The sequence below is a fragment of the Anabrus simplex genome, chromosome 10 (genome assembly GCF_040414725.1).
Source record: "Anabrus simplex isolate iqAnaSimp1 chromosome 10, ASM4041472v1, whole genome shotgun sequence".
Classification (NCBI taxonomy): Eukaryota; Metazoa; Arthropoda; class Insecta; order Orthoptera; family Tettigoniidae; genus Anabrus; species Anabrus simplex.
The window spans coordinates 115073628-115099616 of NC_090274.1; the positions used below are offsets into that span (position 1 = coordinate 115073628).

Below are 25989 nucleotides of genomic sequence, written 5' to 3' on the forward strand. Positions count from 1 at the left end.
GAGTTGGAAGGAATCGGCCGTGGCCTTAATTAAGGTACAGCCCCAGCATTTGCCTGGTGTGAAAATGGGGAACCACGGAAAACCATTTTCAGGGCTGCCGATAGTGGGATTCGAACCTACTGTCTCCCGGATGCAAGCTCACAGCCGCACGGCCAACTCGCCCGGTATAAGCCGAGTTATGACTTTTCTGAAACTCTAATGAACTGGTATAAGGTAAGAGGTTTCAGTGTTATATGAAGATATTAGTGTGAGAAAATGCATATTATTTTAGCTGGCATCTTTTCGTTTCTCACCAGAAGCAACACTTTCCTTAGCATTGATGTTATGTGCAAGTGGCTGCATGCCAATTATGGTTGAAGATTTATCTGGCATGTCTTTATTAACGATGTACAGACAGTGAAAATTGTTTCACACGTTAGTGCTCTGTTGAGGGATAGATTTATGAAGTTCCTTCTTCTGTGGTGTTCAATCCGGAGATTGGTTTATAGCGGCTTTCCGTGAGCTCTGGTCTGTGGCTAGTCTCTAAAAGTCCAAATAATGATCACAACCTTTGTCGTGAATGATTTGTTTTATATATCCTAGCCGTGGTCTACCTCTACAGTTCTTTCCTTGTACACTGTCCTCCAGTATTGTGTGCAGAAGACTTTCATGCCCCAAGATATCTCCAATCCAATTGTCTCTTCGGTGAGTAAGCATATTACATGTTACAAATCTCATGTTATGGTCCGTATTGAAATGTACTTAAAGTCAAATAATAATACGACTTTGAGTAAGCATATTCTATAAACATGGCTTTTGTCCAATCCATTTTAGTGTTCCTTCATCGGTGATTTTGTCAACCCATGGAATTTTCACTATTGTCCTGTAGCACCATATTTCAAAGGCTACTATCTTATCAGCCAAGCTGAAGAGTCCAGGTTTCACTACCATAAACAGAACGCTCCCCACACATCTTCACAAGACGTTTTCTGAGACTTATACTAATGTTTTTGCATGTAAAGAGCTTTCCTTTTTTGTTGAACGCTATTTTGGCGTGGTGAATGCGGCTGACTATTTCTCTTCTTCCATTTGCTGTTATTTTGCTACCATGATAAGTGAACTCCTGTACATTTGTCAAATGGTCTCCATTTAAAGTACAAGGAGGTTAATACTGCGTAGAAGGTAGATTCCATTTCTGCTAATGTATAATTCAGATCATCTTAGTTTTCTCCCAGGACTGCGATATCATCTGCAAAGCGAAGGCTGGTTATTCCTTCACCTTGAATCTTGAGACCTCCAGTCATTGGCAGATTATCATTTACTACTTCTATTGCTTTTTGAATGTATGCATTAAAAATAATTGGTGAGAGCGAACAACCTTGCCAAACTCCTTGCTTAATGTTGGCCTCTGATGTGGAATCTCCACATCGTATAACAGCTATATCTTCATACAATTGCCAAATTGTCCTTGTACTTGACACCCAGTTCTTTCAACACCATGAATAGTTACCCCTCTCAACCTTATCAAATGCTTTCTCCAGGTTTATGAAAGCAGTGAATGTATCAGGATCTTTTCGTAGTTTCTCTATAATCATTCTTTAAGCGATGATTGCTTCTGGAGTCCCTCTACCCTTCCTAAATCCAAATTGATCTTATGTCAATGCCAACTCAACCTTTTCTTAAGTGCGTTTCAAGACAATGCTGGTGAGTATTTTAGAGGCATGGGTTACAAAGGCTCAGTGTGCGATATTGATCACATCTATTAGCAGATGATTTCTTTGGGATGTTCACTATTACACACTTTCTCAAGTCTTATGGGATATGTTCCGTGTTATATATTTCACAAATGAGATCAGAGTTCCTTATGATTGGTGAAGGAAGTTCGAAATTGGGGAATTTTCTTTTTTTGCTCTAGATTGCACACGACTCATCAGGTATTCATTAGGCCTACACTACTTCTATTCAAATTCACTCTCCGAGTGGTTACCCGGTTTGGGTCATGTAGCCGTCAGCTTGCATTCAGAAGAAACTGGCCCTTAGTATTAGAACCGAACGTGTTTGTAGCTGTGCACATTTCTTAACATATAGATCTCTTCTACAGCTTAAGAGGTCTTAAAATGGAACGAAGTTGCTCCCCTTCTACTTCTTCGCATTTTATTCAAACCATAAACAAATAATTGCTGTAAGTTCTTAACAGTTAAAGCTTTGTTTAAAATTGTATTTACTGATTCATTTTTAAAACTTTTTTCTAATCCCATATTAATTGAAGTGTGGATATTTGTTTGCTACTGAGAGTTATTGTATATTATATGGAGAAGCTATTTGGAATGTTTCATAACATTTTGAATTTTAAATGTACTCATTATTTCTTTCTCTAGCTCCATTTGGGTCTACAAAAATGACTGGGAATGGTTATGCATCATTGACTGGTGATTTTCTTCTTAGCGTGATGCGATGATGATGGAAGGCTGATGGGCTCTGGGCCGGGCAGCCGCCCCTCGTAACGTGGCTCTGTTCTTTTTGTTTTCAGGGTAGTAGTGGAACATGCCCGCGGCACTGCCCGTCGCGACCGCGGCTATGGAGGCGGTGGCGGTGGCTACGGACGTCGGCGGTCGTCGTGGATGGACAAGTAAGCCAATTTGTCGTCTTTCTTTGTTGTTGCAGAGTCTCTGTAGAGAAAGCGCGTGGAACACCGCGGGGCAGTGACTTGTGGAGGGACCGCGCACGAGGTCGTGGGTCACCCCCAATGGGCCCCTCACGAAGGAGGAGTCGTGGGCGCGACAAGTAAGGGGGAAAGAGCGTTGGTGTCGTATGTAGGACCGCTTTATCCTCTTTTCTTTCTTTCCTGAAACTCCTCTACTAAAACCAGGACTTGTATTTTGTCCTATCTCTCTTAGTTGAGGCCTAAGTAGTAACTAACTGTAAATGTTGCCATTCTTAAAATTGGCTGGTTTTATGTAGAGATGTGATATATCATTTCTTGAACTAACTTGTGAAGAGTAGCTGGAATCCATGTCATTCGTGGCTTATGAGGTTTTTTTAAGATTGTTGCAATGAACTGAACTCTGAAATCTGTTTTGGATTCTGCTGCTCACTATTCACTGTTTACATTTTTTAAATTAGCAAGAATAGTTGCTTCTTCTGCAATGCCAACATTGAATAAAATTTTCATCTTAGTTTTTGACCTAGTAATTAGATGTAAATATGCCTCCTATATATATTAATGATGAGTTCATTAATTCTTGTACTAATGGATTATGCCTTTGTCAGTTTTAGGCTGGTGGTCCCCAATGTTTTAATATCCCAATATAGGCATAAATTATTTCCTTTATTTGGTCTTGCCATCACACTCAAGAATTTGGGTTATCCGGAATACAGCTTTTGTTGTATTTTCTGATGACTTTTAAAAAAAATTGGAAGACATGATTTATGTAAATGTTATTCAACTCGGTAAAAAGGAACACACACTGGATTCATCTTGTGTTCCACCATTAAATAATTTATCACAGAGCAGTTCATGTAACAAGGGTTTTAAACCACTTGATGCAGTTTGATTGCCAGAGTCTGTTCATGATTTGTGTTCCTTATATGCTCACGAATCTACAACATACTGTTGCATTGTTGAGCTTACACTTGTTTCCTATTACAAGAATCAGTTACCTAGTAATTTGTTGAGTCTTCAGCCCAAAGACTGGTGGGTTCCAAAAGTAGCTCCAGTATCAGCTGTCATAGAAAGTCAAGGTGTAACAGGAGGGACATACTAGAGAAGTGAGTAGTGGGTTGTTTCACGATGCTGTCCTCACAGAACCAGAAGGTGTTTTTAATTACTTACCAGATTGCTGAGGCCACTGAAATGTTTTACACCAGCAGTGCTATGAGCCACACCTTCATAATATTTATCACAGGGACTGGCTGTATAGGGAAGGTGTAACCTAACATACCTCTTACCTCAGTCATTTTCATATTGTGAAAGTCAAAGATGAGACTGAGGGAGAACATTGAAAATAACAAACTTCATTTCCCCCAGACCATAAGATGTAGCACACTGTCAACACCATCTCAGTGAGATGGATCTAGGCTTTGGGTACGTATACATTGGAGGCAGATTCAGATATCCAGCACCGGCCTAAACGAGAAAATGTCTTGTTTCCAAACGGGATTCCGCCTGGTAGCAGCTAGCATTGAAGTGTCCCAGTTGGATAGTGTGCCTGGAAGAAATTTTCATTCTGGTTTCCGATACAAGCTTAATTGGAGAGCATATTCGCCTCGTGCTGCTGGCTATGGAAACGCTGATACCTAAGTTTTATTAAACGTGTGATACGGAACTCGTACCTGCCAACCCATCCGATTTACTTGGAAACATTCCGTTTTTCGAACTCTTCTTCAGATTTTCCTATTTATTTTTACTTCCTCCTATTTTTGACCAATATAACCTCCAGTACGGTCATTACTCTTCCCCTACGATAATTCTTATGTGTGTGTGTTATTTTCAAGCATATTTATTTGATGTTTTTTGGCGAGTGTATCGTGTATCCCGCTCACTACAGCAGCGCGTGTGCTTTACAGCTGGGAGTTCGGGACTGAAATTGTCCTGCAAGCGAGTGTGGCTAGTGTGCGCTAGTGACGCCGCTAATCGGGACGAAAGAACAAATTTGTTACTTTGTTATTGTGTGGTTCATGCACTGTTAACATTGTTTCTGTGCGTAGTTTCGTTGGAGTTGTAGTCCACGTGTTTTTTCCTGTGGTTCTGTGCTTTTCGCACTGTCAAAGTCTTATTTTAATAATGTACAAGACATATTGATCTGTTTTGTATGTGGTAGTTTCGCATGTCTGTCTCCGTTTTCATTCTTAGTTCATAATTTTAATGACTTGAATGTATTTCAGAGAGTTGTCTCAGTGACAGTTTCTAAAATTTTCTCTTCACATTATGGCCACAAATCCTATGAAATTGAATTTCCTTTCATTTCACAATTAAGTAAAGAAACTATTAAGAATTTTTTCTGGGTTCGTTGCATTTTCTTGTTACCATTTTTGTTTTCTTAGTTTAAGATTTTAAATTTAGTGGTCTATTCATATTGTTACTGTAAATATGTATGCCTTTTCTCTTTTTTTTCACCAAGACTGTGGCACAATATATGTGGTCAAATCCAAGAATTAAATTATCTTCCTATTTTTGATTTCTAAAAGTTGGCAGGTATGGGAACTGGAGACTCTACGAATATTCCAAAAGTATTGCTGTGAAGGGTTGCTGGCATGGGATTTCAATGGAAATTAAGATTACAAATTAATGTGTTGGAAACTTCTGTAGGTATTTAAAATAACATATTTCAGATGTTCACGCCATTCTCTTTAAATTTTCTGCTTATGAATGTTACACCAGTTCTTGGTTAATCCGTGGTTAATATTTTGTAAATTGTAGTGGAATGTTAGGATATCCCGTTTAAAGTATTAAAGAAACAGTGTCTTACCTTCTTTTAAGTGAGGGGAAAACATAATATTCACAGTTTCTTCCACTTACCAGATTAATTTCATGAATCCCACGTTTTCTGGTCATCAGAGCTTCTGTCTTATGTAGCAGTTAATGAAAAGTTTGCTCCCTCACTTTTTACTGCATTGGCCTAATGAAACTCATAATCTTTGTATGTGCAGGGTGACATACTCATTTTTCTGAAGGCCTATTTGTATCATTTCCCAGCTACAGTAGTTTCTTTCTGTGGGAGTTGCCATGCACATTGTAGCAGAGCTCAAGGTCATACATAAACCAAAATTTCTCAGTTGTACTCTTTTACAAATTGTGGTTTGTGATCTATCGTTCCTCTATTTTTGTCCTCCATTTAGTTATGCCAGATTGTTTGGAATGGAGAGTGCATTCAGTTAAATTAAGGAAAGACAGGTTATTATACAACCTTGAAATTGCCATGTTTTACACAAGGCAAAACATACTTATAATGTGTTGGCTGCAAAAAAGTTGTGTGTTTTCGATTGGCGAAGAAAGGTTTAATAAATAATAATAATAATATTATTTGCTTTACGTCCCACTAACTACTTTTTAAGGTCTTCGGAAACACCGAGGTGCCGGAATTTAGTCCCGCAGGAGTTCTTTTACGTGCCAGTAAATTTACGGACACGGGGCTGTCGTATTTGAGCACCTTCAAATACCACCGGACTGAGCCAGGATCCAACCTGCCAAGTTGGGGTTAGAAGGCCAACGCCTTAACCGTCTGAGCCACTCAGCCTGGCAGAAGAAAGGTTTAAGGCTATGGCTAGATAGATGGTCATTTTTGCACCTTACAGTTATCATGTAAATGAACGTAAAATTTGATTCCATGCACTCTAGCAAGACTCAACTTAAATAATGCAGTTATCTATGTCTTAAGTGATGTGGTTTTGGGAACATACCAGCTAGACAATGTGTTTTAAAGATAGTATCCATTGTTGTACATGCCCAGTTTTCACAGTTGTGTATTTTGGAAGAAGTTAAGTTTTTTGATAATTCTTAGCAGAATTAAATATAACGTTGAAGATGATTGTTTCGTTACTGGGTTGAGAAGATGTGGTACCGAGCTCGATAGCTGTAGTCGCTTAAATGCGGCTAGTATACAGTATTCGGGAGATAGTGGGTTCGAACCTCACTGTCGGCAGTCCTGAAAATGGATTTCCGTGGTTTCCAATTTTCAGACCAGGCAAATACTGGGGCTGTACCTTATTTACGGCCACGGATGCTTCCTTTCCACTTCTAGCCCTTCCCTGTCCCATCGTCTCCATAAGACCTAGCTGTGTCAGTGTGACGTAAAGCTAATTGTAAAAAATATATATATATATATATATTTAAACAGGAACTGAGCAATACATCCAATAACTGGGGGATCGGCTCTGTTACTCGTATATTGCGTTACTTGGCGTTCCTTACCAGAGAATAATGGGTTGTGTACATGAGTCTGTGACCTTGAGGATGGATTTGCAATTTGATATTGGACGATAACACCCGTGCATTTATCGACATCCTATGCACATATTTCTTGCTTTAATCGAGGAATAAATTTTACGCTTATAAATGTTTGTTAGCCATAACCTTGAATGCTTTTGCATGTTTTAAATCTCATTCCATATTGACGGCCAGCATTGTACAAATAGTCTTATACTGTCCTCCTTTTTAATACGATTCCCTTTGTATTGCAAATGACAGTGTAAGATTTTTAAATTGTAAAGCCTTGAATGCTGGCACATGGACCTAAAGAGAAGCATTGAGATGATCAAAGATGGAAAAATTCACCTAAATTGATTAGCTTGTTGCTGGATTTGTTTGGGGGAGGAATTGAAACTAGAGCTATCTTTTAAGTCCAAAATTAGTAGAACAAAGGCACTGCAGGCTGCACCCAAGTCAAAAATTCCGGTAACTGAATTTAATGCAAACCGGGAGTGGTGTAAAATTTTTGTGTTGACAGATTGCACTCATATTCACATGTGAACGTTGCATAATAAAATTGAGGAATGACCCTAAAATTATTTTTCTTGTTAAATACTTCGCAAGAATTCAGAATTGTCCTTCATTCGCGGTCTTACATTGCTGTGACCAGGCAGCTTCAATGCCTGCAAGTTGCCTCTATACCATACGAACCCTTCATCGGCCAAGTTGAATTACTGATTGGTGCTGGTAATCTGTATCTGTCTGCCTCCACTGTATGTATTCCCTTATACTGTAGAAAATGTCATCTTATCAATTTAACTTGGGTTCTTGGTTAGCAAAATTTCAGTAGAGCGTGTGGTATTTTATCATAAATTAACGTGTGATAGTTGAATTTTTGGTAAATTTTTAAGTGTATTACAAAATTAAGTTTTTGTACTAGTTAAAATTGTGTACTTGTGCGTGAAGCCATTTCATAGCATCAGGGTTCCGAATTTTATTTTGAGAATTTATATGAAGTTGTCCATGTGTCCGACTCGTTGGCTGAATGGTCAGCGTACTGACCTTCGGTTCAGAGGGTCCCGGGTTCGATTCCCGGCCGGGTCGGGGATTTTAATCACTTCTGATTAATTCTTCTGGCTTGGGGACTGGATGTTTGTGTCTGTCCCAACACTCTCCTCCTCATATTCACACAACACACTACACTACCAACCACCACCGAAACACGCAATAGTGATTACATCCTTCCATATAGGGTTGGCGTCAGGAAGGGCATCCGGCCGTAAAACAGGGCCAAATCCACATGTGCGACACAGATCGCACCCGCGACCCCACAGGTGTGGGAAAAGCGGTAGGAAAAGAAAGAAAGAAGAAGGATATGAAGTTGTCCATGTGGCATAAAATGTAAAGGTTGGTAGGTTAGTTTCATATTCTGCAGAAAATCGGTTATAATAATCTTTGCAATTTCAAGGGTCTTTACGTGATTTAGTCGGTGTTGGCAGATTTTAATGTTTCTCCTCCCAAAGCTGTCACAGTCTGTCGGTAGGAGAGAGAATTCCTCACATAGGAGTGGTTGCTTTTGCTAAAAATATCACTGTAATGGCTTGTGTTCCAACAGACATACAACCCGCTCTTATCTTGTTGCGGTTTATCACTGCCTCTGTGGATCAGTGGTAGTGTCGGCCTCTTGATCCCAAGATAGCGGGTTCAAACCCGGCAAAGGTAGTCGGATTTTTGAAGGGCGGAAAAAAGTCCATTCGACACGCCATGTCGTACGATGTCGGCATGTAAAAGATCTCTGGTGACACATTTGGTGTTTACCTGACAAAATTCATTAAATCTCAGCCATAGACGCCCCAGAGAGTTTAGGTTTACTCAGTCTACCATCTAGTGGGCCTAGAGTAGAACGGAGTGTCGAAATTGACGAGCAAACAGCCAGATGGTGTCAAATTGAAATATCTGCACACGGTAGCTGAGGCCATACGATTATTATTATTATTATTATTATTATCACTGGAGAAATAGTCTTGTCATCGGTAGTCTGTTTAAGAGAGCTACCAGTTTATGACCTGTATAAATAAAAGGGCCGATGACCTCGATGTTAGGCCCCTTTAAACAGCAAGCAAATATAAATTAAAAGTTTTGATACTCAGGTTTGACCAAGTTTAGGCTGCCTACCAAACTTTATCTTTGCTATTGTATAGTGTGTTGAGAAGGCTGGTATTTCACAGTTGGTGGAAAGTATTGTGAAAGACAATATGATTTCTGACTGAGGCCCTATTGTATTCTAAAAATGGCTCCCCCCTCCCTAACACAAATGTGGCAATCCTAAGATTGGATTAACTGTTCAACCTAACTACTATTATGCGTATTTGTCATATATTTTGCAGGAAATTTGTTGGTTCCACGAGTTCTAAAAATCTTACCTCTGTGCTAAACTTGCCTATACTTCATACTTCAAGAGAGTTCTGTGAACCTGTTAAGAAGTATATTTGTGAATGGAGGGCATTTTAAATTAAATATTTAATGATTAACGAGTAGGAAAAAAATATGTGCAGAAAGAGTGGCTGAGTTTTTAGTTGTTTTTCAACGTATGACACACACTAAAATGAAATGGCGTATGGCATTTAGTGCCGGGAGTGTCCGAGGACAAATTCGGCTCGCCAGATGCAGGTCTTTTTGATTTGATATCTGTAGGCGACCTGCACATCGTGATGAGGATGCAATGATGATGTAGACGACACATACACCCAGCCCCTGTGCCAGCAAAATTAACCAATGATGGTTAAAATTGCCGACCCTGCCGGGAATTGAACCCGGGACCCCTGTGACCAAAGGCCAGCCCGCTAACCCTTAGCCATGGAGCCGGACGACACACACTGAATGTGTCTTGTTCATAGAACTCTGTTCCCTGGGAGTGTAGCCTCTTGCACACTACCAGTAGCATGACAACCTAGGAGTTTCTTTTATGGTCTAAAGAGGTAAACATCAACTCTGTATATCACATTTAGGTGAATTGCTGTGAATACAATTTTTTTTAATTTTTTTTTTTTGCTTCATTCTCTGCCATAACATTTAAGACCCACCTCTTTGGTCACTAAAACATTTTGTTGTCTCGGGCACATGTTAACACAAAGAAAGAATTCAAAATATGATAGGGCTACAGTGCAAGAAAGAAACTGAGAGTAAGCAGGATTATCATATCCAAATCTTGTCATCAGTCTTTGTATAAGAAATTAGTGATGGCAGATGCAACACATTTTATGCCAAAGATATTTTATGGTAATTTGGAATGAAAACCAGGAAGTTGGTGTGAAGTTCTTCCACATTATTTTGTATATCAACTGAATTTTATAGAGAATTCTGTTCAAAACTGATATAAAGCATGTGATCAACTGCATTTCACGCAGAATAATTTATTTTTGTCTGTTGACGGTAATTCGTTCTTTGGATGGGGACATTCAGCCCTAAACAAACCCGTTGGTGTTTTTCCACAGCAGTATGCTGTGTGCCGATTGAGCTACGGTGGCATAGGTAATACCAATTCTGTCGGAAAGGATCTGAGCTACAGGTCTGGCACTACTTCAAGGTTGAGAATTCAGATCGTACTGTTGTCCAGTTGGCCATTTTTTCTCTTTACTTATCTGTTCTGCCATGGACGGAGTGTACTCAACACAATCTAACAAACTGAGTGAATATTTCAAATGTTATTACAATGTTTTAACCCTGAAGATGCAGATCATCATCCTGCTGCTGTCATCTCTCGGAGAGACTTGTCTGAATTCCAAATATAGTTGTGTAGCCATTCATCAAATGGCACCGATTTGAAATTGTGGTGGCTGCATTGTGTTTTGTCTTTAGTTTTGGAAGTGTACGAGAGACAAATGACTTCTCGCAGGTGGTTTTATTTATTTACTCGGCATTTTCCATTAATACATTAAAACAAGAATAATAGTTAACACCACCTTTCCAATACTTATCTTTCCTTATATTTAGGAAATAAACATTAGTACAGGCATTGTAAGATGGGACATGTTTTGCTTAACAGTCGTAAGCATCTTCAGCCGAAAATAAATCTTAGCCTAAAGTTAGGTCATATCCTTAACATATATGGACCCTAAGAATCAACATTTATATTTAGAAAATGAAAATAGGCTTAAAACTAGTGTGAAAAAACATAGAATGTTACAACATGGCTAAGAGAAAAAACACAATACAGTTGAGACAGAGGATAAGAACAGAAAGTACAATACAGAGCTGGTAGTGAAATAATTACAATCATTAGATTATCATTGTTAGCAGTCAGTCAATCAGAATGTTCAAACATAAAAACAAGAGTGAAAATATGAGTGTTCATCATGGCTGAGTTAGAAAAAACACGTAATCGTGTTGCCTAACTTTAGGATAAGATTTATTTTCGGCTGATGATGCTTACGACTGTTAAGCAAAACATGTCCCATCTTACAACGCCTGTTGTAATGTTTATTTCCTAAATATAAGGAAAGATAAGCATTGGAAAGGTGGTGTTAACTATTATTCTTGTTTTACTGTTCATATCGGATGTCCAATACGGTCTACAATGAGATTTATTACTTGTAATAATTTTCCATTAAGGCGAAACTCCGGAGATAAAAATCGATATTTTGGTCATTTTGGCAAAAAAGATTTAATGACTGAAATTGAAAGGAATATCTCTTTTATCTGCCACATGTAAGATTGTTTCTAAACTCCTATTGAACAGACTGACACTGAAAATTGACAATTTTAAGGTCACTTCCTCTCAAGCATTGATACTTTGTCATATATGAATTTTTCATCTAAATAGTGTTATGTTTCTGAAGATGTTAATAATATACGAAACATGTACCACTTTTAACCAATAAGTTGCCCTATGCAATTAATGTATTGACAAGGTATAAAATAAAAAATACTTACTTGTGTATCTTTTTTAAAAAAAGCATACGATTCAGTAGATAGACACTTTGATGGGCTTTTTGGAGAATATGGCATCGATCCAAAAATACTCGACTTCGGTTAACATTAATAAACACCCTATCCAAAGTGAAATTTCTAGGAGAGATCACCAAACCCTTCCAGGTAAAAACAGATCTGAGATAGGGTGACAGCTTATCACTAACACTGTTCATAGTGGTTCTACATAAGGTCATGAAAACACTGTGGAAACATAATGACTCAGGTGTTATAATAGGTACTAAAAATAAACACGTCGAACCCAAGTGTTTGGCCTTTTGCTGATAATTTGGCACTCTTCGCTGAGACAGAACAGGAAGCAATAACACAGATAAATGAACTACAGGAGATAGCCAAGAAAACAGGTTTAAAAATCTCCTTCAAAAAAAAAGAAAAAAAATGATGAGCACGGACAGGAGTTATGTGAAGAGAACACTGAAGACGAAATATGGCAAAGTGAAGGTCACAATGCAGTTAAAATGCCTGGGAGAGATTGTCAACAGCAATGGGATGGATAAAGAGGCCGTGGAAAATGGGAGACTTGAGTTGGAAAGGCTAAACACTGCCACCAAAGCCATTTACAACAATAAGAATCTCTCCATTAATGTCAAACTAAGTCATTATGATGCTGTGGTAAAACCAGTGATTCTTTAGGGGGTGGAATCAACAACACTAACAAACCTGGAAAAAGTACTAAGGGTTCAAAGGAGAGTAATAAGGAGGATTTGCGGCCCATGGGTGGTAGAGGGGAAACTACAGATTATGATCAAATAGGGAGATAACAAAAGGACAGGAGACCTGGAAACAACATTAAGGAAGAGATGGCTGCGATTCTATGGATACAGGGTCAGAATGGATCCAGCAAGGTTAAACAAATTTTTAATAAAATATGCCACTTGAGCCAGGGGGGATATGCCAAGCGGGTGAAAGAAGAGCTCAAAAGAGGCTAGGAATTCCGGATGAAGAATGCCGTGACCATTTCAGGTAACAACTTTCCAACATACGTTCTTGTGGAAGAAAAGAAAGAGTGCAGAGGGGGAAGAGAGAATAATGTAGCATTCTGAAAGAATGAAGGCAGTATGGAAAAAGAGGAAGGAAGGGATGATAAGAAGGAAGTGAAGTGTTATTGGTGTGGTCCTAAGTTTGGACGGTTCACAAGAAAGAAGAAAGGATTGAGTTTCTTCTTTCTTTTCAGAAAGTTACTTCGTTGAATTCAAGCAATTTATCACTTTAATAATGCATTTTTGCCAGTCTGCACAGAGCAGAAATGGGCGTGGTATCTGCTGCACTGCTTTGTTGGGTCATGATATCATTGTCCTGTTTCCATTCAATCAAACATGCCTGTTCTTTGCAATTACACATCCATGGGATGGGCTAACGCGCCCCCTCCCCCCTCTCCTCTCCTGATATACTTATACAGACTGAAGCTGTAAGATCTGCCATATTTCTGAATAAAATTTATAAAGCCTGTTATGGACTAATATTTCAGTACTCTACTGTCATTGAGCAACATTTTTTGCTTGTATTGGTATTCCTGATGGTATTACAATAGCACCGACAACTATAAGTTTTGTTATTCTTGTATGTTAATCTTTTTTTTTTGGGTTCTGTGGTGGTAGCCAGTCTGTTTACTTTTGTGAAGAACGCACGCAAGTAACGTCTTGTATTTGCGTATCAAGATACGGTTACTATTGAAAGACAGTGTGCTGTAATAATTGATAGCTTGTATCCAAGGGAATGAACAATATGCCTAAATATAAATCAGCCCTAGCTAAGCGACGAATTGCTCCTCTTTTGATGGGAAAGAAGGTGGGGATCAGCTATTACCGAACAGGAGTCTCCCTTGAAGAAATCAGGGACAAAAGGTCATGAAATGTCAGAATCAGATTGTTCTCATCAGGAGAGTGTCGCGTGAACTTCAAGCCATTTAAGTCCTGCACCTATAGTCAACAATTATGACATGACAAACTACAATCCCCATAACTTTGACTCAGGGAAAGTTGCATTGTGGAAAACAAAATGCAGGTGAATCATTTTCCGTTCATTAGAGAAGGAAAAGAAGAGACAAGCTTCCAGAGTTACCAGTATTCATACAGAAGCTGCTAATTAAGGAGGGGAAGGGAAAACATACAGTTCTAGTGACTTTTAGGTAATGAATCAGGAAGAAAACATCACTTGAGCTTTGCTTTAATTTTCCTGCCAGTTGTAATTTTTACATTTAAATCCCATTTTTCTCCCATAAGATTCAGCCAATTGTAACAAAATTTGTATGGTATATGTCTCACAGGTATATTAAGAAATCTGCGTATGGAATTTTTGATTGCAGAATTTTTTCACATAGTCAAAAATTTTAGAACGAAAAAATTGCACAAACTTTATAGCACGATATATCTCCTTATATAAATTATATACAGAAAAATCGATATGTAGTGCTTTTAAAAGAAGTATTATCTACCTAATTACATATTTACATTAATATGTTAATTAAACTGCATGAAAAATGGAATTAAAAATTTCAAAAGAATTTCAAGAATTTTTTTGGGGAAAAAACTACTGATGATGAATGAAATGTTTGTGATATCTCTTTGATGTAGGTGACATTCCCACAAAGTTTCGTGAAAATCCGTGCTTTAGGTAAAAATATCTTTTTATCTCTGGAGTGTCGCCTTAAGATGAGAAACCTGTTTAATAATCATGGGTTAGCAAAGTGTGGGCAGACTTGCGCTGCTATACTCTACTCTCTTGTATGGTGCTGAAATATGGAAACTGACCGATTCATTAGATAAGCGATTGGTGGCTTTTGAGATGCGATTGTAAAGAAGTATAATGAGGGTGCTGTGGGCAGACCATCTCTTCGACCTCTCTATCTACTTGATGAGTCAATAGACCCTCTTATTACAGTAAAAACTGTAGGCCATCAGTGATATTGAAGCTATGAATATACAGACTTTACTACTCCCTATGAATTTGACTCATATATACTTCCTTACAATGAAATACCTACAAATGGTTTTCGGTATCTCACAGATGCTGAGATTCTCCAGAAAATGAAGACAGACAGGAAGTAATGACCACCTTGAAGACTAGGAACATTCAATATCTTGGACATATCATAGGAATGAAAGTAGATACCATTTCCTACACTCTATTCCTGAATAAAAAATAATCAGGAAAGGGAAGATTGGTCGGAAAAGAATATCCTGGTTGCAAAATGTCAGGGCTTGGATCTCAAAAACTTCGACAGAGTTATTCTGAGCCATAGGTTACAAGAACAGCACAGTCAAGATGGTTGCCAACATCCGGAATGGATAGAAACATGAAGGAGAATTGATGCTTGTTGTTTAAAGGGGCCTAACATCGAAGGTCATGTGTCTGGAAGAAGGCGAATTTATCCAGTGTATGATAATATAAAGTTTCATTAAAGATGAGATATAAAAAAATCGCAAGATAGGAAGCATCTGTGCTGGCTAGGGCCGTTAAAAGGCTCCAAGTCTATGTGGTCTGACACTGTGGTTAGCTGGTTTGGCTTCTGTTGGTGGACAATATTTTTGCCAGCAGAATGTTGGTTGGTAGGAGGGGAGGGGAGTTGGTATAAGATTTGATTGCATGCCAGAAGCCTGGATTCAATTCCAAACATCTCCACGGTGTTCCTATGGAGTGAGGGCATATGACAAAAATAAATTTTGATGGGTGTTTGCAGCAAAACCACGAAGTTGGTAGCTGTTTATTGTTTTAAGGTCCTTGATCAGGTCACCATACAGGAAAATAGACAACAGACTTAAATTTGTATGCAACATTGTCAGGCTAGGCAAGGGGAAATGTTGAAAACTTGATGAAATTGGAAAAGTATTCTAAGCTTTCAAAAATTTAGTTTTAAAATAATTGTGTCCTAAAAAAGTCCATTCGTTGCAGAAGGAATTATCTTCTTTAATTCAAATAATTTTATAATTTCATATGATTACTATATTTTTTATTACTTTTATTATATTTTTATACAAGAGTGCCTCTGGTTTCTCCTGATGTGTGGTATAGGTGTGTTGCAATTAAGATGTACAGGATACCCTGTGTACGGGGTGGGGGGACTGCAGCACTTGATTTTTAAAATTCACGATATGTAGTTACTTCCACAGAATTATGCCATTTCTCTCCCAAAATAACAGAAAGGCTTGCTGTTAGTCTTGCCTCCTAAGGTTACTCTATAAATAAGGCCTCAATATAGAAGTGGACAGAATCAAGTTCTGGTTTCTATGGGTGAGTAAACCAGTGAAGTTCATTTCTGCTCTGTCATTTGAATAAAATAACCTCTGTGGTTGCTTCTTTTTTCTTCTAGTTGCTTAAATCTTTTTAAAGCAAGTACAGTGAAACAGTTACTTTAAATTATAGGAAAATAAATAACGCACCTATTATGACTGCTGCTTTCTCCTTACAGTTGTTTTAAATCTTTCCAAAGCACGACAGTGAGGCAATTACTTCATGAAAATATTAACATTGTCATAAAGAGTTTTGGATTGTAATTTTTCTTGCAGTCGCTGATGAAGAGAAATATGCGTAATTAGTAAGATTTCATTGCAGATAAGTTCACACAGTTTATTAGCATTAAGTGATTGAGAATGATGTAGAACTAATTTGAAATATTATGTATCGCTCATATGGGAGTAAATATCAAATCTTTTGTTGTGAAATGGGATGACATTTTTATAATTGAAGCGGCATGTTTCATATGGCACCACAACACAGTTACGGAGAGTTTTGTATGTTTCAAATTATCTTTATGATTTAGGCAGGCATTTATCAGCGGGACCTTCTATGTCTGGATGGCTGAGGAATGTAATTTGAATGACTAATGGGACTTTTGATTTAGAATCCTTGTATTAAATTTCTCAATTCTAGGGAGCATTTTGAAGTCCTTTTGGTTATTCATGTAGCATTCTTTCTGTATACTTTTTTATAACACACTGTAATGATGGACTTCCTTTGTCATTTGTTGAATTTCTCTTGTGCTAGTGTTATAACAAGATAACTTGACCATGTGTATCAACGTTCCTCAGGTAATTTCATTGCACCTATCCAGAGTTATGATTTGAAATGAAGTTTCTTCGGAGGTGAAGGTTCCCCCCTCCCCTTTCTGTATTGATTGTTTCTTAAAATGCTCTAGTTAGGAACCATGTTACTGCGGGTAGAGCACAGAATATGTAGCCCATCTTGGTGCAATGTGTTTCATCTTAAAATGTTCATGAGATAATTCTGAAAAAAGTTAATACATTTTTACAGATTACTCTGTAAATGAGTTATTTTACTGTTTTGATTCCCCTTTTATTAAAATTTTAAATGCATGGTCCAGGGTGATCTGCAAATTTTGTCAGCTTATTATTTGGGTGAGTAATCTGAAAAGAAAAAAAAAAAACCAAAAAAAACCACTTGTCTTCAGAATTACTTCATGAACATCTTCAGACCAAATACGCTACATGGCGCCTGGGTAGGCTCAGTGTTGTGTACGTTACCTGCTACTGCTTTTTTACAAGTGTGTGGTTCCACTTATTATCTGCTCAATAAATGCAAAGTTTTTTCACTGTTTCTTACATTTAATATTATTAAAACGATACTGCTTTTTTCTCTGTGGTGTACATATAATCTTTGATTACAGGTAGTGGTGTACTAAAAATGTAATGTCCTCTTCGATCATTTGAAGTCACTTGTAGAATTTTGTGTGTTTGTTACATCTGGAGAATTAAACTACTGGCATTTCCCCTGCTTGCTCTTTCTGGAGAGAAATGGCTTCCATTACTCCATAAGTTTTTGGAAATTTGGTGGATACAATTTCGTGGGTGGGGAGCCATGTCACTCCCTTATCTTGGAAACATAAATTGATACTTTTTTACCAAATCCGCCACAGTTAAAATTATAGCCCATGCTTGTGGGATTTTTGAAATGAATAGTCACATTCCGCTGGTTCTGGCTCCACATAAAACAGGCTGCCTTGTTGCTATGGTTTGCGATGTGATTGTAGTCTTGGAAAACTACAAAGTTGCTTTCCTTGTGCTATGCCTTAACCAGCTGAGTGCTATGTCTGCCTGTGTCATTTTTCTTTTCACTGTTGGTGGTGTAGTTTATCTTTGCCACATTCTGCCATTTGACTTTGTTTCCAGAAGTAAATCCTTGAGCTTCTTGTAGATCTCATATTGCTAGTTACATCATTGATGTAATTAGATGTGGCGGAACAAGAAAGTTCTTCACACATTGAGATTTCTGATAGAATCCTTAATCCGAGTTGTTAAAATGTTAACTTTTTGGCACGTAAGGGAAGAGGTATGGTAGGTAGGGCACAAAAATGAAATTTGAACATAAAAATTCAATGACAGATTTTGCATTTAGATTATGATACCCAATATTACTGCACAATTTGAGCTGGATAAATTAAAAATTTGTTTGTGAATTTTTTTAGATGCGAGTGTAAAATCTCAACACTGATTTAACAAATGGCAACTTGGTGCTTACAGGAACTTCTTTTTTATATTCCTTCAATTGGACTCATTTCACTCAACTTATACATCAAAGACTATCATGTTCCATTATTCTGGGTCATGCAGGCATAAAGTAATTCGTGTTCACCATCTGTCAAATTGGAGAGTGCTATTCTAATGAACAGGTTGCCATCATTGGCATTCTCTTGCATTTTGTTTCTCCTGTGCCTTCATGTGTCTGAACTTGTTTTATTTCAAAATGACAGTGTTTTTTTCTTTTCCTGTTGTCATGTGGTGTAAGTTATCTTGTTATAAGGCATGGCTGGATATATTGATTGATTCTTCATTGTGGTGGAAAAAACAGATCAAAAGCAGCAACTCTCGTTAAAGATGGGAGACATACATCTTTTTCAAAATTGTAACCAGGTAGATGGTCATATAAGAGTGAAATTATCATATGTAATGAAATTTTTATTTATGAATTGTAGGAAATTTTTATCTTGCAGTTCCTTTTTTCTAATTTTTCTGCTACTGGTGTGTCTCAATCATTCAGTATGCATTTCGGAGATTTGTGAATAATTTGTTTATACAAAGGGCAACACTTGTGGAAAAGATAATTCTACGTTTGTTAAAGGCCTAATAGGACCAAGAAAACAGACGGGGATCAGCAACTTGCTGGTCTTGCCTTTATACAAACGACGATGTGAAAAGGATAATTCTACCTATGTTAAAGACGTAACAGGACCAAGGAAACAGATCGGGATCAACTTGCACTGCATTGTCCTTGTGCAGGAGAAGAAAAGGGGTTTTTCTTTCTTTTCCTTCCCAAACCTCTCCTGTACCCACCAACCAGCATCCTGGTATATGACCTTGAGAGCACTGCTCTTCACAGGTATGCCGTCAAGGTTTTTATTTAGACATTTGGACTGCTCCAACCTCTTCCACCTTCCCTCTCTTGACTGTGCATGCTATTTAATGTGGGGTATGATTAATTCACTACTCCATCTGTTTCCTTTTCTTTTTCTTATACATTCCTTGTATGGTATTTACTAAGCTAATAGAAAGAAGGGCAGCAAAAGAAGAAAATTGGAAGCTAGGAACACACATGTATATTGCTAAGAATGTTGTTTCTGATGTGATATTTTATTGAATACTTTCTTCCTGTCATAAGTGTAGTTTTACCTGTACTCCACAAGTAGCAGCAGGTCTGAGAAGAAGGGAAGAATAATAATAATAAAGTAATAAAGGTGATAGGGCATGGGATTCGCTAAGATGGGGCCACCAGCTGGGAAAGTTTGGGAATCATTGCTCTGTAGAAAAGGCTTACTAAAGATAATATTTTACAGATTTTTTAAAAAGAAATATATGTTCAAGATCTTTTATTTTGGCCAATCTTTGTTGTAAAATCAGAGATAATCTCATTTACTTCCCACCTTTCTACTTCTCTTGATTAATGTTTGTGCATTAGCCATTTCCATATGTTGCCTCCTCAAGTATTGTTATATCATGCCTTTTTTTAAAAAAATATGGAGTATACACAGTTCAGTATATCGTACGTTTATTGGACTTCCTTCTTGAACCATTATACCGGTCAACTTCTTCCGTTAGCTTTAATCAGGCTTTAGGTGTTAGTTCGTTTGGCCATTCTGCAATCTCTGCCAGAGCTATATATGGAATTAACAGCTAAAAATAATTTCTTGGCTTGGTGTAGAATGTCTCCGTGCCTTGTGTATACATTCTATAAAGTGGCATGCTGGCAGAGGGAGATCTTTACTGGGAATTTCCATTTACAAAAAGGAGTTGCCCTTGAGATGCTGTTTCTTCTGTGTTGAATTCTTTCTGACCAACAGTTAGGATTGGTACAACAGTGGAAATATAACAAATTAGGACATGAATTAATTAAATATTAGGTATTGCTGCTGTCGTTTTCACTGCCGCCGTATTTAAACATACACATCAGCCGTGGAGCTGATATGTTTTATCTTTTCTTTCCATCATCGATGTGCATGTTATTAATACAGCATGTTTACATTGCATTTAACAAATATTGTTACATTTTTATTTTGTTCACACCAAGAAGTTTTTTGATGCAGTAGTGGATATTATTTTAGTCGATCACAGTTATGCACTAGTGGTAAATTCTAAAGCAAAGCTCTGAGCAAAGCACAGGATTTTCAGGGAACTGATAACAATAATAAATGAAGTCAGTTCTTTTCCCCTAATTTGATTTGCATTTTGCATTTCTTCTTGTGTTTGAATTTGAAGGACCACTAGAATTGTCATTTCCAGTTTCATCCCTTATTACACCACTTTTGAAAGCAACAGGTCATGAACCCATAACCCTAACACTTAACTCAAAATCAAATCTGAGAGCCGCTATAGAAGAAGAAAGCCCAATCACTGTGGCGACCAGTAAAGACTAGCTAGAACAGATTGTATATGACTATGCCTGTGCACTTAAACATGATATACATGCGCATCAAGCGGCAGGCAACATGTTAATCGTTTCTTAAATCATTTTCTAGTAACTGAATTTGTCAGGCAACTGCTGAACGGATTTCAGTAAGCGTCGCTGGATAAACGGTGTTTAGAAAATAATGCGATTATTGATTTTGCTACGTAATTTTGTTCAGTTAAGGTCTTCTGCTAGATTCCGTGTTGCTGTTAAATAAGATTCCTGGATCTTCCGTAATGAACTGTGATATCTGGTATTGTAGATACTTCTGCTCAACGGGGAGAAGCATCAGTTTTAAAGCAGTAGCATGTTAGTACTGTAATGTGGTGGTGTGAAGTCTTTCAGCAATACGAGGTAAAAGTTCCAGTTCATGGTTTGAATTTTCATTTGGAGCTAAGAATTGCCTTTTACCAGGCTGGCATGTTAAAATCCCTGGGCACATTGTGGCGTTTACTCGACAAAATTAATTAACATTCAGTCTTAGAATGCTCAACTGATCGTATTGCTGCCATCTGGTTGAATGAGGTGGAACATAAAACTTCATGTGCAGGTGGCCTAGGTGGCATTAGATCAAACTGACTGCAGACAGTAGCTGAGGCAATGGGATTATTGTTGTTATAATTTCAAAATCTTTCAAATTTATATCTAGTTTTGATTTTGGTTATGTAACCAGCAAGTCTTTTTTTTTTTAAAGCTTTGGTTCTGATGTAGTGTCCTAGATGAAGTGCTTCAGTATACAACCTTCTCTTGACAAACCAGTCATTTTTTGATGAGCACTTGAATTTCGTATGTATTTCTTATTTTTAACAGTCCATTTGGTAGATAACTTGTAAAAGAAAGTATTGATTGAATTTTGAGTTAGTTGTATGGATGAGATTGCATGGTATAGAGACTCTAAAGATCTTGGGTGAGGTGATGATGGAGCAGTGGTGGTATGATATATATCACTAACACCACGGCAGGTGTCGTACTGTAACTAACTGGAGAAGGTCAGCAGGAATGAAGATGTATAATTGTAGCACACGGTTTGGCTGCCTGAGGAAGTGTCGATGTCTTAACGAAGGTAATAGTATGGACATTGTTAGAGTATATTTGCTTATGTGTGTAGTTTCTTGCAAGTGTAAGATGAAAGGAAGGCCAATTACATCATACTTTTTTTGTTTCAGGGATATGGATGTCCGTATGAATGACAGGTGAGTTTTATTTTCATATATATCTATTATATTTAGAACTGTCGCTCATTACTGCAGCTGTCTGTGAAAGCTGTGGGGTTTCATTGAATATTTGCTATAATCAAAGAGTTTGCTTGTGCTGTAAACCTGGAAATTTATCAGTATGTTGTTGATGTACCGTTATACATACCATATACAGTAAAACCTCGTTAATTCAAAGTCGTTGGGACTCAAACTCGGACTTCGAATTACGTGATTTCGAATTAACTGCCAATTCGCAATTCAGAAGTACCAACCCTTGCCGCGTTACGAAATATTCTAAGCCCGTTACTGCATGCAGTTAACCTTGATTCACAGTTTATACCTTTCAAATGCCATGAAAAAAGAACTATTTCCAAAATGTATCCAAAAAGGTGCATTTACAATATTCAAATAATGCACTTCCATATCTCACTGGCAAATATAACCTCACGCAACGAAAGAAAGAAAAAAAAGCACAATTCAAAGACGTGGAGAAATCTGTGCTGGCTCCCATGTGCAAGTGCTTTATTCATTGGAGTACTATACTGTATGCATTTTAGATGCCTTGTATTTACACAGAAAGTACCCGATGCCCTTAAAATCAAACTTTCCTATGACTCTATCATTGTACGATTTCCCGCCATGGCACTTTTCTCGTACTTCAGAAATGTAAACACTTGCCGCGTCATGAAGTATTCTAAGACCCATTAATACATGCAATCACCTCGATTCACAGTTTAAACCTTTCCAATGCCATAGAAAAACTATTTCCGAAATGTATCCAACAAGGTGCATTTACAATGTTCAAATAATGCACTTGGATAAATCACTGACGAACATAACCTCACGCAACGAAAGAAAAAAATCACACAATTCAAAGACGAGGATAAATAATGCTGGTTCCCCTGTGCAAATGCATAATTTTTTGGATATCTGTACTGTTTGCATTTTTAGATGCTTTGTACTGGGATGGAAAATGCCCGACGCCCTTAAAACGTAGCTTATCGAACTTTTCTATGACGAGGGGATAAAGTTTCTCGCTTCCATGTGCATTGCAATTGAAACGCACTACAATGACCCCATCCCCGCCACTTGTACGATTCTCCGGCTGGCACTTTCTCCTTTAAAACCATAATACCGTTTGGGCTCGCATTAAAATAAAGCAATGCAGTTTCATCGGCAATGACAGTATTGTTCGGTGCCTACGAATTTATTATAGGAGCCTCGCTTTTTCGTCAACTGTCGGCATCGCCAGTATTCGCGCATTCTGTTTTCCCGCACACTGCCTGTTGCGCGATATTACAGCGTTCCTGAAAAGGTTGAATACAAAAGAATTCCGATTTCATTCAACTTGGCAATCATGAAGCGCACTGTAGACCCACCGAAGTGAGTGTAAGTGCGGAAAGCTACCCCTCCACGTTCCGGAATACGCGTTCTATTATGACGCGGATAAATTTCGAGTTGAAATTACTCTGTTACATACCGTACTATTGTTTTAAAATGTAAAGGCAGTTTCGAATTAAAAGTCTGAATTTCGGTAATGGGGCCGACATTGTACTTCGAATTACGAATTATCCGTATTTCGAATTAAACAATTTAAATAACATGCAAAACTGTATCTCATGTTTCCGGGAACGAGAGCTTCTTCGAATTACGTGGGATTTTGAATTAACCGATTTCGAATTATCGAGGTTCTACTGTATATTTTTATGCAGTTCTCATCTAGCACAGTTTCCAGTCACTGGCTGCATTGTTTTTATTATAAGCTTCTAGTGTTTCCTATAACTCCCCTGCATCTCCACCGACCCCTGTTTGTGTTTACTCAACAGAATTCTTCAGTTCGTTCAGCCATCTATCTGTGGGATTTCCTTTACTTGAATCCTCCATTGTTTGATATGCCCATACCTTAGGTGACATTTCTCTAGTCTCTTGAGAAGGGTTCCTCTTTCAGTATTTCCCTCTTCTGTCCCTGTCTCCTCATATCTCCTATTCTGCTGCTCACAAATTTATTTTACTCTCTTGTGCTCTTGCTAGTACCTCTTCCTTTCACTATCCATTGGAACATAACGGGTATGATCAAGCTTCTAACACTGTGCTATTCGCAGATCTCTTTATCTCTTCTGTCTTCCTCGATTATACTTCCCAAGTATTTGAAACTTTTCCACTTTCCTGTCCTCCTGCAAGCAGTTGGTCTTCCTTCCTTGGCACAAGCACCTCACTATTCTTCACATTGAAATTCATCCCATGCTGTTCCTCTGCTGTTTGCTGTGCATTCAGCTGCCCTTGAACTTCTTCCACTTTATTATCCCTTGCCATCATCCTGTCTGCGAACAATATTGCTTTCACCTTCTCTTCCCCCTGTCACTCCTGCTACTGTCATCCTTGAGTGAAGAGTAATGATGAAAAAGCAATTCTTGCTCTAAGCCATCCGTTTTCTCCAACAATCCTGTTCTCTCCCCTACTTTAACACAACTCACACTACCTAGTGAATACCCATCAGATTTTACTTTAGATTTGGAAACCTGGTAGATATATCTCTGATACGTTGATGTGTTGGTATCTATCAACCTTGATGCCCTCTGAGCAATGTCAAATGTGTTGTCTAGGTTTTGATGTTGAATTAGTGAAGACTTGATAGAAGGTTTATTGAAAATATTTCTGTGTGAGGTCAAGTCAATTAATTCCCATACTGATCTCATAAATGGTTCGTTGTGCCTCCCTTCACATTCAGTGTTGCCCTCTTTTGAGGCTAGAGACAGATTCCAGCAGCACTGCCATAATTGGAAGCATTCCAGGAGGTCATTTCCTCACAGCGTGTTCAAAACGGTCTGCCATTCATTTTGAGTTTTTCCCCTTCAGCTGCATTTCTAGTTTCGGTAACAGAAAAAGGTCTTGTTGTGCAAGATTGGGCAAATAAGATGTGGCACGAGCGCCATGTTGCTATAGAGTCAGAGAATTGTATGGGTAGGTGCATTGTCACTTTGAATGAGTCGCAGATCACACTACTTCCTCCTTGCATCCTTCTGTAGATGTTTTAAAAACTTACATGTGGACAACAGCATGAACTACTGACTTTGTAGATAGTCCAACACTTTTGTGATAGTTTCTGGTGCTGAAATGAAGACTGAGCGACCCGGGTGCACATCACAATCAATGTTCTGCACTATCTTAAAGCAGGAAAACTACTTAAATGTTAAATTTCTGATAGCCTTCAGCATTTAATAACATTCTAAATGTTTTCCCTAGCTTGAAGCAGAATTTGATGCAAGCATGCTTTTCACGCAAATTGTTGCATTACGCTGCTCACAAAGAATACAAGACACAAGTGTAGCGTCACTTCAGATGCATAGAACAAGCTGGTTTTCAGCGCACTGATTCGTCATAGGCAGCAGTGCTGCTTTTGGTTGCTATAATATACTCCATATGAGCACGGGAAGTGTAGTTAAGGATTTAAATGACTAGACCTTTTATGTGGTGCATGCTCTGCTGTCCTATGGTCAAATAGAGGAAGACGTTGTACTGTTACTCAGTTACCTACCTTGTCTTGTGTTAAAGTGTTACAAAGTTTTTATTGACATATAGACGCATTTTTGAAGACAGAATAATTTCCTTAATATTTGTCTAACTTACGTCCATGGCAACTTGTAACACCGATCACTTCTCAAAATGATCATCATTTGCCTTCACACAGTCTCACTTAAGTCTCCCTGGCTACTCATCAATGGCATTAGGCAGGATCTCCACTGGAAAATCTGCCACTGCCGCACAGGATCGCTTCAGGCTTTCAATATTGGGGTGCCTTATCATATTCCCTCAAGCACTGCCCATGATTTGTAGTCCACTGGGTTAAGGTCACGGCTGCTGCTGGGCCAGTCTGCTGATGAGATTGCTTTGAAGCCAATCTTGTTTTGTTCTTGTAGTGCGTGTTGGAGCTGAATCGTGCTGGAAGCTCCACTCTTGGTTTCTGCCCAACTTTGCACACTGGGGCGAAACGCTGGCAACGAGGAATGAGTTCATTGGAAAATT

The 25989-nt window shown here is 38.2% G+C and overlaps 1 protein-coding gene across 6 annotated transcripts in view; it reads left to right on the plus strand.

Annotated features, from left to right (window-relative positions):
- Positions 1-25989, plus strand: part of LOC136882199 (serine-arginine protein 55) — a 202459-nt gene that overhangs the window by 79649 nt on the left and 96821 nt on the right. For 4 of the 6 annotated variants that reach the window (XM_067154760.2, XM_067154759.2, XM_067154757.2 and 1 more), the window contains exons 4-5: positions 2644-2763; positions 21937-21963. In XM_067154760.2, coding sequence (XP_067010861.1) covers positions 2644-2763; positions 21937-21963 — 147 coding nt within the window. Of the gene's footprint in view, positions 1-2509; positions 2609-2643; positions 2764-21936; positions 21964-25989 lie in introns of all 6 variants that reach the window. The other 2 variants (XM_067154761.2, XM_067154762.2) reach the window with 1 other exon arrangement.